Source organism: Piliocolobus tephrosceles, chromosome 10, assembly GCF_002776525.5.
Source record: "Piliocolobus tephrosceles isolate RC106 chromosome 10, ASM277652v3, whole genome shotgun sequence".
In the NCBI taxonomy this organism is placed as follows: Eukaryota; Metazoa; Chordata; class Mammalia; order Primates; family Cercopithecidae; genus Piliocolobus; species Piliocolobus tephrosceles.
The window spans coordinates 130289280-130303889 of record NC_045443.1 but is presented as its reverse complement, the minus strand read 5'-3'; the positions used below and the strand labels follow the sequence as shown (position 1 = coordinate 130303889).

Here is a 14610-nt window from a genome sequence, read left to right as displayed (position 1 = left end):
TCACAGCTCACCGCAGCTTCCAACTCCTGGGCCCAAGTGATCCACCCACCTCAGCCTTCCAAGTAGCTGGGACTATAGATGCCCACCACCACGCCCAGCTAACTTTTGTATTTTTAGTAGAGACAGGGTCTCGCTATGTTGCCTTGTCCAGGCTGGTCTTAAAACTCCTGGGCTCAAGAGATCCTCCCACCTTGGCCTCCTGAGTAGCTGGGAATACAGGTGTGAGCCACTGTGCCCATCCAGAAAATCTTTAATCGACAAATATTTAAATGACAAGAGGGTTTTAAGAAGTTAAAAGGATGTATGAGGTGAAGTGAGTTGTGAACAGAACCTGGGTGCCCTCCTCATCCATGTGCCTCAGTCACCCTCGTGCCTGACTGGCTTTGCCAACGGAGCATGGACCCTTGGTACAGGTCAGCTGCGGCTGCGAACGTGGTGGTCTGGGTCAGGCCTCGTTCAGGTCCCCACAACAGGCCTGACTTCTGCATGAGGTCTTCGCCTTAAACCCCATGCCATCCTGGGGGTTCCTGGTCAGGTATGAAACCCTGCAGAGAAATCAGGCTGTCTGATCCCAACTCTCCCCTTCGCAGCCTGGCCACAAGTCACTCCCCAGATGCAGCATCGTAGTTTCTACTTTTCCACCTGTCTCCTCGGGAACAAAACGTAAGTGCGTGCGGCCTGTGCAGGGAGGACAGAGGGAAGGAGAGGCCGGAGCCCTGCGGTGCCCTCACGACCGGGTGATCTTGTCGGGAGGCATGAACCCCGTGTCCCCGAGGGTCCTGAGCGCAACTCGGCCATTGGGTCGGATCACCAGGTGGGTGATGCTGCCGTTGTTAAGGGACAGCCGGAGCCAGCCTTCGGGAGGGAACTGCAGCGCTCTGGGGAGAGAGGGGGAGAAAGAGAGAGAGAGAGCACGTTAGAGCCGGGGGCTCTGTCCTTAAAACAGGCTGGGCTGGGCTAGGCCGGGCGCGGTGGCTCACGCCTGTAACCCCAGCACTTTGGGAGGCCGAGGTGGGCGGATCACGAGGTCAGGAGATCGAGACCATCCTGGCCAACACAGTGAAACCCCGTCTCTACTAAAAATACAAAACATTGGCCGTCCGTGGTGGCGGGCGCCTGTAGTCCCAGCTACTCGGGAGGCTGAGGAAGAAGGAGAATGGCGGGAACCCGGGAGGCGGAGCTTGCAGCGAGCCAAGATCACGCCACTGCACTCCAGCCTGGGCGACACAGCGAGACTCCGTCTCAATCAATCGGGCTGGGCCAGAGCCAGGGGACTATGTTCTTAAAACGGGCCGGGCTGGGGCGGGGGGGTCTGTCCTTAAAACAGGCTGGACTAGAGCCAGGGAGCTTAAAAGAGGCTGGGCCGGGGGGCTCTGTTTTACAAACGGGGGCTGAGTCCCTCAGTAAGAAGTCTCAGAGCAGCCTCAGGGCTGGGTACACATAAGCCGAGCTGCTCCTATCTTCAATCGGGGCTTCTCGGGGAAGATCTGGCTGGGATCCACATGAATCGAGCCATCACACTTGAGGACCTGCCCTCTTCAGGACAGGGGCCCAACCCCAACTCAAGATTTGCACAAATCAGAAAAACGCTGACTTCTTACGAGTAAACACAATTTAATTTCTGCTTTTCCCGTATAAAAAAAACCACAGGGAGCAGCCGGTTAGTGGAACAGGTCCCTTTCTGGGAACGCGAAGAACGGAGATGAGATCTATCCGCCGTGGCATCTTCATGCACTTCTCAGGCACAATTCGCATTTGCGGAAAAGCCTGGTGTTGCCATCACCGCCTCTGAGCCACCCACGCAGGTGGCACGGCCACCCTCAGGCTGCTTCCCAAGCCGCCTCAGGGCTGCCCTGCGGCGCCGGCCGGAACAGCACAGTGCTTTTCCCTAGGTGTGAAATTATTTTGGCCACAACCAGCACGGTGGCTGCCTACCTGCACACGATGTAGCGGATGACGTTGGCGTGACAAATGAAGATCTCGTAACTGTCCTCCTCCTGCCTGGCATCTGCGCGGTGGATGTAGTTCCGGAAGGCGGCCTCGATCCGGGCTCCGTCTTCGTAATACTGCTGGGGGCAGAGTGAGGAACCGTCAGTGTGGAAGTCACGGGCAAGGCGGGCATCAGGAGGACGGACCCCCTCGCTGCCCGGGGAAGCCCGTGGGACGGCTGGACACGGGGTGGACGGTGAGCCCCGCAGGGCCGCTTTGCCCAGGGAGGCAGGGGCGACACAGCTGCTCCCTGGGGAGGTTTTTACCACAGCTTCTGGCTTCCAGTGAGACACAGGCGGGTCTGGCTCGATGGGGGCGCCTTCCCGCAGCAGGTCTGTGCTGACTTTGCAGACGCCTGGGGAGAAGCACAGTGAAGCCCTGGGTGCGGCGGCCCTGCCGGCGGAGATGGTGTGACCTCCCAGTGGCCAGGAGCTCAGGCCGGGGCCCTGCCACGAGCTGTCCACTGCTACAAGCATGGAGGCCCCGTGCCCAGCACTTACCTGGCAGGTGCCGGCTGATGATATCAGTGGTCTCTATGGCGCGGGTCATAGAGGAGTGGACGATTTTATTAAACTTCAACCCCAAGCTTGCGAGGCGGAGCCCCGTGAGTTCAGCCTGCTCCCGACCTGGAGGGTGACACACACCTCAGTGCCGCACCCGCACCCCCTCCTCCGCCCACAAACGCGCCCTCCTCCACCCACAAGCACGAGCCCGCATCAGGCAGCAAGTGCATCCCATGGCTCCTGCCCTCCCTAGGCTTGGGCCTGAGGGGCTGGCACTCAACTGTCTTCACCCCCATACAGGAAAAAAAAAAAGCATCCGGTTCCATCAATGGCAGGAAAACGGACAGTGGCTGGTGGTTTCTGAGTCCCCTCGTCACCCTCACTTAACTATGCCCAAAGCCTGAGCCTCAGGGTCCACCAGGCACACGCCATGACGGAGGCCAACACAGCAGGACCTGAACACCCCGAGCTGCTACCCGGGGGCGGGACACCAGTGCAGACACCTTTTCTCTTGTGAGCTTTCGCATCCAGGTGAAAAGGCCCTCGGGAAGGCCGAGTCCACTGGATGCAGCCACAGCTGCGTCTGTCACTCCACTTTGTATACAAGCAGCCGAACAGTTCTGGGGGCTGAGGGAGCATCTGTGGAGGACAGCCCTGCACATTTTTACCATCTGAACTTTTAATATGTACATGAACAGACACTATCCCATTTAAAGAACTTTTCAAAGTGTAAACTCTACCTTAGCCTACCCCACATTTCCTTCTCTAGGCATCTCTCCTGCAGACCCACCTGCACAGGAACACAAGGACAGGGTGGAAGGACCCTCCTGGGCGCTGTCTATGCAGCGTCTGCCAGTGGGGACAGGCGGGATCGTGTCGCTCAGTCCTGCCTGTTCAACAGGGCATTGAGAGACAGATGCCAGGCTGAGCGCGGTGGCTCACACCTGTCATCCCAGCACTTTGGGAGGCCAAGGCGGTCGGATCATGAGGTCAGGAGTTTGAGACCAGCCTGGCCAATATGGTGAAACCCTGTCTCTACTAAAAATACAAAAAAAAAAAAAAAAAAAAAAAAGGCCGCCTGTGGTGGCGGGCACCTGTAATCCCAGCTACTTGGGAGGCTGAGGCAGGAGAATCGCTTGAACCCATGCAGTGGGCCATGATCACATCTGCACTCCAGCCTGGGCAACAAAGCAGGGCTCTGTCTCTGAAGAAGAAGAAGAAGAAGAAAAAAAAAAAAAAAAGCAGACACCAGGCAGCAGGCCTGTGAGTGCAGAAGAGAAGGGTCTTTGGCAGCAGGTCCAGGTGAGCAGCTGAGGGCAGAAGCTATGCGGCTTTCCAAGGCATTGAGCAGGCACAAAACTCCTGCTAGGATATGCACCGAATTTGGTCTCATGCAAACAAGATAGGTCCAACATTTGCTAAAAGATAAGGACTTTTTTTTTTTTTTTTGAGATGGAGTCTTGCTCTGTCACCTAGGCTAGAGTGCAGTGGTGCAATCTTGGCTCACTGGAACCTCCACCTCCCAGGGTCAAGCAATTCTGCCTCAGCCTCCTGAGTAGCTGGGATTACGGCTGCCTGCCACCACACCTGGCTAATTTTTGTATGTTTAGAGGAGACGAGGTTTCACCGTGTTGGCCAGGCTGGTCTCGAACTCCTGACCTCGGGTGATCCGCCTGCCTTGGCCTCCCAAAGTGTTGGGATTACAGGTGTGAGCCACCACGCCTGGCCAAGGTAAAGACATTTTTAAAAGCTTGTCTTCTTCCCAAGTTCAGCAGACGGTTACTGGTAATGTCAATGTGTGATTCAGGGGTGATGGCCTCAGACATGGGCCCTAGGAGACCCAGTGCCCCAAACACTTTCAAGAAAGCTGACTGAGGGGGTCTGCGGAGGAGCTGCATCCAGTCACGTAACCAAGGCACCAGCAGAGGATATGCACCCGGCCACTTCCCCAAGGGCGTCCCCGGAGGGTCTGACCCCGTCACACACCCAGGGGGTCGCAGAGGGTCTGACTCGCCACATACCCAGCGGGGTCAGAGTGCGGTCCTTCTCCAGGGAGCCATCCACATGGTACTGGGAGTGCCTGATGAGGAAGATGTGCCGTGTGGCCTTGGCTTTGTAGTGGTCCAGCTTGGACGCCAGCTCTTCTTCCCCAGATTCCACATTCCTCTTCCGCAGGTTGATCAGAGACAGCGGTTCTCGCCTGATGTTGAAATACAAGATAGGTCCTTGTGACCTCTGTTCCCAAGTTTGAGCTTTTCTGACAAGATGTTCTTTCCAGCTTGTCAGACTATTTGGGAAGAGCATGGAGAGAAGACAAGGACCTCGGCACAGCCTGGGGAGGCCTCTCTGAGCATACCGCTACTCTCCCTCCCACAAAGCTAGTTCCAGGCCTGTTCTGCGTTACGTGCTGGAAAGCAAAACAGACAAGCAAAGCCCTGTGCATCTAATAAGGAGAGACAGGAGACAGACCACCCAGAATGCACCTGTGGGTACGGAAAACGCCAGGCTAGGAAGGAGGACAGCGGCTATGCGTGGGCAGGTGGAAAGTGTCCGCGGGACCAGGACAGCCTCCCTGACCATGATGCTTCAGCAGAGCCTAGAACTGCAATGCCCAATAGCAGCCACCAGCTATAAGGATGTTTCAATTAAAAATTTAAGCAAAATTAAAAAAAATTAAAACATCATGTCCTCAGTCATACTAAGCACATTTTAGACCCTCAGGACCAGGTGCAGTGGCTCACACCTGTAATCCCAGCATTTGGGAGGCTGAGGCGGGCAGATCAACTGAGGTCAGGAGTTCGAGACTAGCCTGGCCAACATGGCGAAATCCCATCTCTACCAAAAATGGAAAAAATCAGCCGGGCTTGGTGGCACAGACCTGAAATCCCAGCCATTTGGGACGCTGAGGCAGGAGAATCACTTGAACCCGGGAGGCGGAGGGTGCAAAGAGCTGAGATTGCACCACTGCATTCCAGCCTGGGCGACACAGCGAGACTCTACCTCAGAAAATAAACACTCAGCAGCCACATGGGATAGGACAGCGAGAAAGAAACCCATTCCCATTATGAAGTCCTGTTCCAGAGCTGCTGGAATCTGAAAAAGAGCAGATCCCAGCATTTTGGGAGGTCAGGGTGGGCAGATCACTGAAGCCCAGGAGTTCAAGACCAGCCTGGGCAACATAGGGGGGCCCCGTCTCTACAAAAATATTAAATTAAAAAGTTAGCTGGGCAAGGTGGTCCGCAGCTGTAGTCCCAGCTGCTCAGGAGGCTGAGGTGGGAGGATCACTTGAGCCTGGGAGGGAGCCATGATCTTGCCACTGCAGTGCACTGTGCTCCAGCCTGGGCAACAGAGCGAGACCCTATCTGAACAGCAACAAAAAAAGTTCAACAGGGCAGAGCTGGGAATAGCAAAAGTGGAACCTGCTGGTATTTACTCAGAGACAGTGGCAGAAAAGGAAGTTGTGGAAGGGCACGGTTGTGACTCAAGGGCTCTGTTCAGGCTGCACTGACCTGGGGGCCTGTCATAAACCAGGCCAAGACTCAGATTGGCAGGTATGGGGGAGTCAGGGTGAGCCAGAGAAAATATTTGGGAGCTATAGGCACAGAGACAGGAAGCCATGCACTGCATGAGACCTCCAGGAAGAAGCTGGAGATTTCACCAGATGAGGCTCTGGAACTTTACAGCCTGGACACATGAGACTCAGGAGGAAACACGCTGTCTTCTAGCACCTTCCTGCAGTTGCTCATGCCTTCTGTCTGTATGAGCCTTTCCCAGCCCACAAGGCCCAATTCACTTCTCCCCAGACATGGCAAGCAAATACAGAACACCTGCTTAAAAGAGAAAGGCTGGGCTCAGTTCCCGGTTCTACTTCAATTTTTTTTTTTTTTTTTGAGACAGAGTCTCACTCTGTCGCCCAGGCTGGAGTGCAGTGGCACAATCTGGGCTCACTGCAGCCTCCACCTCCTGGGTTCAAGTGATTCTCCTGCCTCAGCCTCCTGAGTAACTGGGACTACAGGTGTGTGCCACCATGCCTGGTTCTTTTTTTTGTATTTTTAGTAAAGACAGACTTTCACCATGTTGGCCAGGCTGGTCTCGAACTCCTGACCTCAAGTGATCCGCCCGCCTCAACCTCTCAAAGTGCTGGGATTACAGGTGTGAGCCACTGCACCCAACCTACTTCAAGTTCTTTAACCTTAGATTAATCTCTTTCCTTAAAAAGGCCTAAGAAATTCAGAATATTTTACTGATTTTTAAAAAAGAATTTAATGGGCTGGGCATGGTGGCTCATGCCTGTAATCCCAGCACTTTGAGAGGCCGAGGTGGGTGGATCACCTGAGGTCGGGAGTTCAAGACCAGCCTGACCGACATGGAGAAACCCCGTCTCTACTAAAAACACAAAATTAGCTGGCGTGGTGGTGCATGCCTGTAATCCCAGCTACTCGGGAGGCTGAGGCAGGAGAATCGCTTGAACTCGGAAGACGGAGCTTGCAATGAGCCGAGATTGCGCCATTGCACTCTAGCCGGGGCAACAAGAGCGAAAATCCATCTCAAACAAAAAAGAAGAAAAGAAAGAAAAAGAATATAACTCCCATCTAATCATGAGAAAACCTTCAGACAAATCTCAATTGAGGAACCTTCTATAAAACCCCTGACCAGGACGCCTCAGTGATGATCATGGAAACAAGTCTGAGAAATTGTCACCGCCAAAACGTGCCTGAGGAGGCATGAAGACTGCTTGTCGTGTGGGATCCTAGAACAGAACAGCAGGTAAAAGCTGAGGAAATCTCAGTGAAGCATGAACCTTAGTAATAATGTATGGGTTACGGCTCATTAATTTTGATATATACACCACGCTTAGTGTATGATGCTAATAATAGAGGAAATAAGGTTAACAAAAGAAAAAAACTAATATAAAGTACTTAACACAATCACAGTAGTATATATAATTCTGTGCCCCTTCTCAGAGTACTGAGTATAAGGAGCAGTTAGGACTGAGCAAACCACCCTTGCCTGGAGAGCAGTCCTGGCCGACAGAAACAATGCCAGCAACATGTGAAAATTATACATTTTCTAACAGCAACATTAAAAAGAAACAGGTGAATTTCGATCATACTTTTAATTCAATATGCTAAAAATACTATTTCAACACATAACCAATGTTAAAAACCTGCACTATTTTTTTTTTCCTTTGAGACAGGCTCTGTTGCTCAGGCTGGAGTGAAGTGGCGGGATCTTGGCTCACACTGCAGCCTGGGACCCCTGGACTCAAGGGATCCTCCTGCCTCAGCCTCCCCAGTAGCTGGGACCACAGGCGCGCGCCACCTCGCTCGGCTAACTTATTTTGTATTTTTTGTAGAGATGGGGGTCTCCCTATGTTGCCCAGGCCGGTTTCAACTTCCTGGGCTCAAGCGATCCTCCGGCCTCGGCCGCCCAAACGCCCGGATTACAGGCGTGAGCTACCGCACCCGGCCCTGCTTAAGTTTAAATTGACGTAAACTAAGCATTCCCTTCAGGAATCACACGGGCCATATTTCAAACGCTCATTAACCGCACGCGGCTCGCGGGTGCGCTCCTGCAAACGCCCCTGGAGGAGGCCCGGCTTCCACCCCAGCCTCGCCCCGGCCCGCGCTCCGGCGACGGCACCCACGGCGGACTCGCAGGGGCGGAGAGAAGGGCAACGAGGAGGCGGAGCTCGGCCCACAGAAGCCGGCGGGAAGGGCGCGCCGCCCCCAGAACCCACAGCGCAGAGCGGCCCCGGAAGGCGGTTCCTTCGCCGGGGGAAGCGGACGGCGACCCCAGATCCCGACTCGATCGCAACCTTGAACCTGGTCCCGATCCCGACCCTGGTCCTGGTCCCGGTCCCGATCCCGATCCCAACGGCAACACCGGCCCTGACCCTCATCCCGACCCCAGCCCCGACCAGCCCCACGCGCACCTGTCCCAGTTGGGGTCCCAGACGCCGGGGCCCGGCCGCGCGCCCCCCGCCCAGGCCGGCGGCTCGGCTGGGCGTGGCTCCGCGTCCCCGCCCGCGCGCGGCTTCCCTACAGCCACGGCCGAGAAGAGCACGGCGGCCGAGCCCCCGGCCAGCCCGCAGGCCGCCAGCTGCAGCGCCTGCCGGAACGCCATGCCGCCCGCTCCCGCGCCGGCCCGCGCAGGTGCCCAAGGCCCGGACGGCGCTCCGCGAGGGACACACTTCCCCGGGCAGCCGCTTCCGGGAGGCGGGGGCGGAAGTCCCGCCTCCTGGGGCGCGGCGGGGCAACCTTCAGCTAAGGGGTGCTTTCGCGGAGCCGCCCGCCCCGTAACTCTTCCGTCCCGTCACTGGTGCTCGCGAACTCCGGTTCGCGCAGGTGCGCGCGGGGCTGTGGGAACGCTGGGAGGGCGGCGCGGTGCTTTCCAGAAGGTTCCGCACCGGAAGCGCCTGCCCAGGCCCGAGGCTGGGTGAGGGGCGGAGACGCGGAGGAGAACTTGGGGCCCTGGGTCACGGGAGCTGGGAAACCGCGGCGGATTTGTTTAAATGATATGTTTTTGGTGGCAGAACCGGAAATAAATTTTTCCGTCGGCGCCGTTCCTGCGTGTGCGGTTCAAGCGGCGTGCAGTGCGTTCAGGTTCGGCCAGGCTGTTACTTCTGGTCCCGGCCTCTCCTGCGGGACAGTCCCTCTGTGGCCGGCGCGTTTCGCTTAGCAGGGTCCTCAGAGGGACCGCGTTAGAGCCTAGGTTTCCTTCCAGGGGGACGAGCGCTCCCTGTGTCGACCGACGCCACCGCTTACCCATTGCTGGACGCCGGTGTGGAACGACCCCACCGCTTACCCATTGCTGAACGCTTGCCCTGTCTCAAAAAAATTAAATAATATTAAAAAAAGGAAAATTGGGCCAGGCGCAGTGGCTCACGCCTGTAATCCCAGCACTTTGGGAGGCCAAGGTGGGTGGATCACCTGAGGTCAGGAGTTCGAGACCAGCCTGACCAACATGGTTAAACTCCCTCACTACTGAAAATACAAAAAAATTAGCCTGGCATGGTGGTGTGCGCCTGTATTCCCCGCTACTCAGGAGCCTGAGGTAGGATAATCGCTTGAACCCGGGAGGCAGAGGTTGCAGTGAGCCAGGATGGTGCCTCTGCACTCCAGTCTGGATGACAGAGCGAGACTCTGTCTGAAAAAAAAAAAAATTGGCCAGGTTCAGTGGTTCATGTCTGTAATTCCAGCACTTTGGGAAGCCGAGGTGGGTGGATCACCCGAGGTCAGGAATTTGAAACCAGCCTGGCCAACATGGTGAAACCCCGTCTCTACTAAAAATACAAAAATTAGCCAGGCGTGGTGGTACACGCCTGTAATCCCAACTACCCAGGAGGCTGAGGCAGGAGAATCTCTGGAACTGGAGAGGCAAAGGCTGCAGTGAGCTGAGATCGCACCACTGCACTCCAGCTAAAAAATAAAAAACAAAATGGAAAATCCACAAGGACATAGTTGAGTCCATAAGAAAAAACGACAGGGCCAGGCGGGGTGGCTCACGCCTGTAATCTCCGCACTTTGGGAGGCCGAGGCGGGTGGATCACGAGGTCAGGAGATCGAGACCATCCTGGCTAACGGTGAAACCCCGTCTCTACTAAAAATAGAAAAAAATTAGCCAGGCGTGGTGGCGGGCGCCTGTAGTCCCAGCTACCGGGAGGCTGAGGCAGGAGAATGGCGAACCCGAGAGGCGGAGCTTGCAGTGAGCCAAGATCAGACCACTGCACTCCAGCCTGGGCGACAGAGCAAGACTCTGTCTCAAAAATAAAATAAATAAATAAATAAATAATTTAAAAAAAAAGAAATGACAGCAGATAAATCAGTTAACAAAAGTTTGAAAACTGGAAATCAGATCTTTATCAGCCTGAGAAAATGGAACACCAGTGCCTATGTAGAAGGAAACCAAGAAGCAAGTTCATTTAATCCAGTGAGTCTGGAAGAGTCTGGGAGTTGGCAGCGCTAGCCTCCTGTCTGAGAGCTGTGGGACTGAAAGCAGGAGCATTTAGAGGAAAAGGTTGCCTTCCACATTTCCTTTCTCACGCATATGTTCAGGGGATTAGCTCACTCATCACCGTGGAGCACTAAGAGAAAGGCCATTCCAGGGGACCTGAACAGGAGGGTTCTGGATTTGAGGACACCAAGCATAGCTCGGATCGGGATGCAGTAATAAAGACGGGATTATACGGAGTTCACGTAAGGAAGAGTAGGACCTCTAATCCCTTTCATCCGGTTAGTCACAGGAATGTTGGCCACTAGGCTCCTTCCATGCTCAGCTACCACCACCATCCTTCCCCCAACGCCCCGACAAGAACTAAAGGATTCCTCTGTGTGGAAACTGACCAGCCCAAGAAAAAAGATTTTTTTTTTAAATGTATTTTTTTATGCCAGGCACAGTGGCTCATGCCTGTTATCCCAGCACTTTGAGAGGCTGAGGCAGGCTGATCACTTTAGGTCAGGAGTTCAAGACCAGCCTGGCCAACATAGTGAAACCCCATCTCTACTAAAAATACAAAAAATTAGGGTATAGTGGCGCACGCTGGTAATCCCAGCTACTCAGGAGGCTGAGCCAGGAGAATCGCTTGAAAACGGGACACTGCAGTAAGCCGAGATTGTGCCACTGCACTCCAGCCTGGGCAACAGAGCGAGACTCTGTCTCAAAAAAAAAAAAAAAAGAAAAAAGAAAATGGGCTGGGCCACAGTGGCTCACACCTGTAATCCCAGCACTTTGGAAGGCCGAGGTGGGCAAATCACGAGGTCAGGAGTTCGAGACCAGCCTGGCCAACATGGTGAAACCCCATCTCTACTAAAAATAGAAAAAATGAGCTGGGCGTGATGGTGGGTGCCTGTAATCCCACACTTGGGAGGCTGAGGCAGGAGAATCACTTAAACCCAGGAGGCGGAGGTTGCAGTGAGCTGAGATTGTGCCACTGCACTCTAGCCCAGGCAACAGTGCGAGACTCTGTCTGGAAAAAAAAAAAGTTTTTTTAGTGTTTTTTTTTTTTTTTTCTTAAGAGACAGGGTCTCACTCTGCTGCCCAGGCTGGAGTGCAATGGTGCAATCACAGCTCACTGCAGCCTCCAACTCCTGGGCTCAAGTGATTCCCCTGCCTCAGCCTCCAGAGTAACTGGAACTACAGGCATGTGCCACCATACTCCACTAATTTCTGTATTTTCTGTAGAGATGGGGGTTTGTGTTGCCCAGTAAAAAAGAGAGACCTTGAACTCCTGGGCTCAAGTGATCCTCCCACTTTGGCCTCCCAAAGTGCTGGGATTACAGGCATGAGCCACTGCACCCGGCCTTACACGCCACTTTTTGATAACGTGTGATCCTCAACAAAAGTGGGTCTCTGCTTGCTTGGCCTATAGTGAAGGCACCATTTAACATGTGCAGCCCACACTAAGCTCCAAAGAATGTCTTAGTAGCACGGATTCTTAAAAATTAATGAACCATCAAGGATCAACAGACATTTGAGGAAATCCTAATCAAGAAAGATAGAGACAGGCACTAGTGGCACACCCAAGCAGTCCCAGCTGCTGGGGAGGCTGAGGTGAAAGAATTGCTTGAGCCCAGGAGTTTGGGGATGCAGTGTGCTCTGCTAGTTGGATATCCACACTTAATGCACCACTGTGGTGTCTTCCTGGGAGAAGCAGAGCACTAGGTTGCCTAAGGAGGAGTGAACCAGCCCAGGTGGAAATGGAGCAGGTCAGAACTCCCATGCTGATGAGTGAGATCTGTGAATAGCTACTGCAGTTCAGCCTGGGTAACATGGCAAGACCCTGTCTCTAAAAAGAAAAAAAGACCAAGGCCGGGCGCAGCTCACGCCTGTAATCTCAGCACTTTGGGAGGCCGAGGCGGGCGGATCACGAGGTCAGGAGATCGAGACCACGGTGAAACCCCGTCTCTACTAAAAATACAAAAAACTATCTGGGCGTGGTGGCAGCGCCTGTAGTCCCAGCTACTCAGGAGGCTGAGGCAGGAGAATGGCGTGAGTGAACCCGGGAGGCGGAGCTTGCAGTGAGTTGAGATCATGCCACTGCACTCCAGCCTGGGTGACAGAGCCAGACTCCGTCTCAAAAAAAAAAAGAAAAGAAAAAAGAAAGAAAAAGGAGACCAAAACAAATGAATAAACAGAGAAAAACTTAACTCAGAAACAGCATATGAGATACAAGAAGATTTCCAAACTTAGGTAACTAAGATCTTTTTTTTTTGTTTTTTTTTGTTTTGAGACGGAGTCTGGCTCTGTCGCCCAGGCTGGAGTGCAGTGGCCGGATCTCAGCTCACTGCAAGCTCCGCCTCCCGGGTTTACACCATTCTCCTGCCTCAGCCTCCCGAGGAGCTGGGACTACAGGCGCCCGCCACCTCGCCCGGCTAGTTTTTCGTCTTTTTTAGTAGAGACGGGGTTTCACCGTGTTAGCCAGGATGGTCTCGATCTCCTGACCTCGTGATCCGCCCGTCTTGGCCTCCCAAAGTGCTGGGATTACAGGCTTGAGCCACCGCGCCCGGCCTGGTAACTAAGATCTTAAAGGATATTATACTCATGAAACAATGGAATACTACCAAGGAGGAGTGGTCTCAGAATGAGAAAAACAGCTGGGAAGGGATGCTTGGAAATGAAGAATAGAAGAACACAGAAGGCTGGGCACGGTGGCTCACACCTGTAATCCCAGCACTTTGAGAGGCCAAGGCAGGCAATCACCTGAGGTGAGTAGTTCGAGACCAGGCTGGCCAACATGGTGAAACCCCATCTCTACTAAAAAAAAATACAAAAATTCACTGGGTGTGGTGGTGGGCACCTGTAATGCCAGCTACTCAGGAGGCTGAGGCAGGAGAATCAGTTGAACCTGGGAACGGGGGGTTGCAGTGAGCTGAGATCATGCCACTGCACTCCAGCAAAAGAAGAACACAGAAAAAAATCAGCTGAAAGGTTGGGATATAAAACTGAGGTGATTAGGCTGGGCACAGTGGCTCACTCCTGTAATCCCAGCACTTTGAGGGGCCAAGGCTGGCAGATCACCTGAGGTCAGGAGTTCAAGACCAGCCTGACCACTGGCCAACATGGTGAAACCCCATCTATACTAAAAATACAAAAATCAGCCGGGCGTAGTAGTACGTGCCTGTAATCACAGCTACTTGGGTGAACCTGAGAGGCAGAGGCTGCAGTGAGTAGAAATAGCACCACTGCACTCCCGCCTGGGCGACAGAGCAAGACCGTCTCAAAAAAAAAAAAAAAAAAAAAAAAAAAAAAAAAAAAAAAAAAAAAAAAGATTGTCCAGAAAATAAAAGGGAAAAAATCTAAATTGGAAAGGAAAAATAAAATTAGAACACCAATCCAGGAGACTTATGAAGATAATGAGAAAATTATCAAAGAAATGATACAAGAAAGTTTCCAGAAATTGAAGGAAATACGTTTCCAGGTTGAAGAAACTTATCAAGTGTCTAATCTATCCTTTTCTTTTTTTTTTTTTTGAGACGGAGTCTCGCTCTGTGGCCCAGGCTGGAGTGCAGTGGCCGGATCTCAGCTCACTGCAAGCTCCGCCTCCCGGGTTTACGCCATTCTCCTGCCTCAGCCTCCCGAGTAGCTGGGACTACAGGCGCCAGCCACCTCGCCCGGCTAGCTTTTTGTATTTTTCAGTAGAGACACGGGGTTTCATCGTGTTAGCCAGGATGGTTTCAAACTCCTGACCTCGTGATCCGCCCGTCTCGGCCTCCCAAAGTGCTGGGATTACAGTCTTGAGCCACCGCGCCCGGCCTAATCTATCTAATGAATAAAAAGAACCAAGTGGAGACACATTATCCTGAAATTGCAGAACCCTGATGATACAGATGATCTTTTTTTTTGTTTGTTTTGTTTTGTTTTTTTTTTGAGACGGAGTCTTGCTCTGTCGCCCGGGCTGGAGTGCAGTGGCCGGATCTCAGCTCACTGCAAGCTCCGCCTCCCGGGTTTATGCCATTCTCCTGCCTCAGCCTCCCAAGTAGCTGGGACTACAGGCGCCCGCCACCTCGCCCGGCTAGTTTTTTGTATTTTTAGTAGAGACGGGGTTTCACCGTGTTAGCCAGGATGGTCTCGATCTCCTGACCTCGTGATCCGCCCGTCTCGGCCTCCCAAAGTGCTG

At 53.6% G+C, this 14610-nt stretch overlaps 1 protein-coding gene across 2 annotated transcripts; it reads right to left on the bottom strand.

Moving 5' to 3' along the window:
• Positions 1 to 232: 232 nt before the first annotated feature.
• On the bottom strand, positions 233 to 9313 carry PGAM5 (PGAM family member 5, mitochondrial serine/threonine protein phosphatase). Of its 2 annotated transcripts, none has more exons than XM_023196799.3 (6): positions 8428 to 9313; positions 4514 to 4692; positions 2490 to 2615; positions 2256 to 2344; positions 1936 to 2066; positions 233 to 878 (listed from the first exon to the last, which is right to left on the bottom strand). In XM_023196799.3, exons 1-6 carry the CDS (start codon positions 8616 to 8618, stop codon positions 728 to 730), a joined length of 867 nt encoding a protein of 288 aa, XP_023052567.1. In that variant the 5' UTR covers positions 8619 to 9313; the 3' UTR covers positions 233 to 727. The 2 variants fall into 2 exon arrangements, with proteins under 2 accessions (XP_023052567.1, XP_023052566.1); XM_023196798.3 differs by having other exon boundaries at positions 1936 to 2069; positions 8428 to 8743.
• Between the last annotated feature and the right edge of the window lie 5297 nt (positions 9314 to 14610).

Excerpts from the sequence above, each read along its gene's own strand:
- PGAM5 (XM_023196798.3), bottom strand. The coding sequence starts at position 8,618 with ATGGCGTTCCGGCAGGCGCTGCAGCTGGCGGCCTGCGGGCTGGCCGGG. Across the intron at positions 2,070-2,255 it reads ACTGGAAGCCAGAAGCTGTG|CAGTATTACGAAGACGGAGC; the intron begins GTAAAAACCTCC and ends CTCTGCCCCCAG. Across the intron at positions 879-1,935 it reads ATCCGCTACATCGTGTGCAG|AGCGCTGCAGTTCCCTCCCG; the intron begins GTAGGCAGCCAC and ends CTCTCTCCCCAG.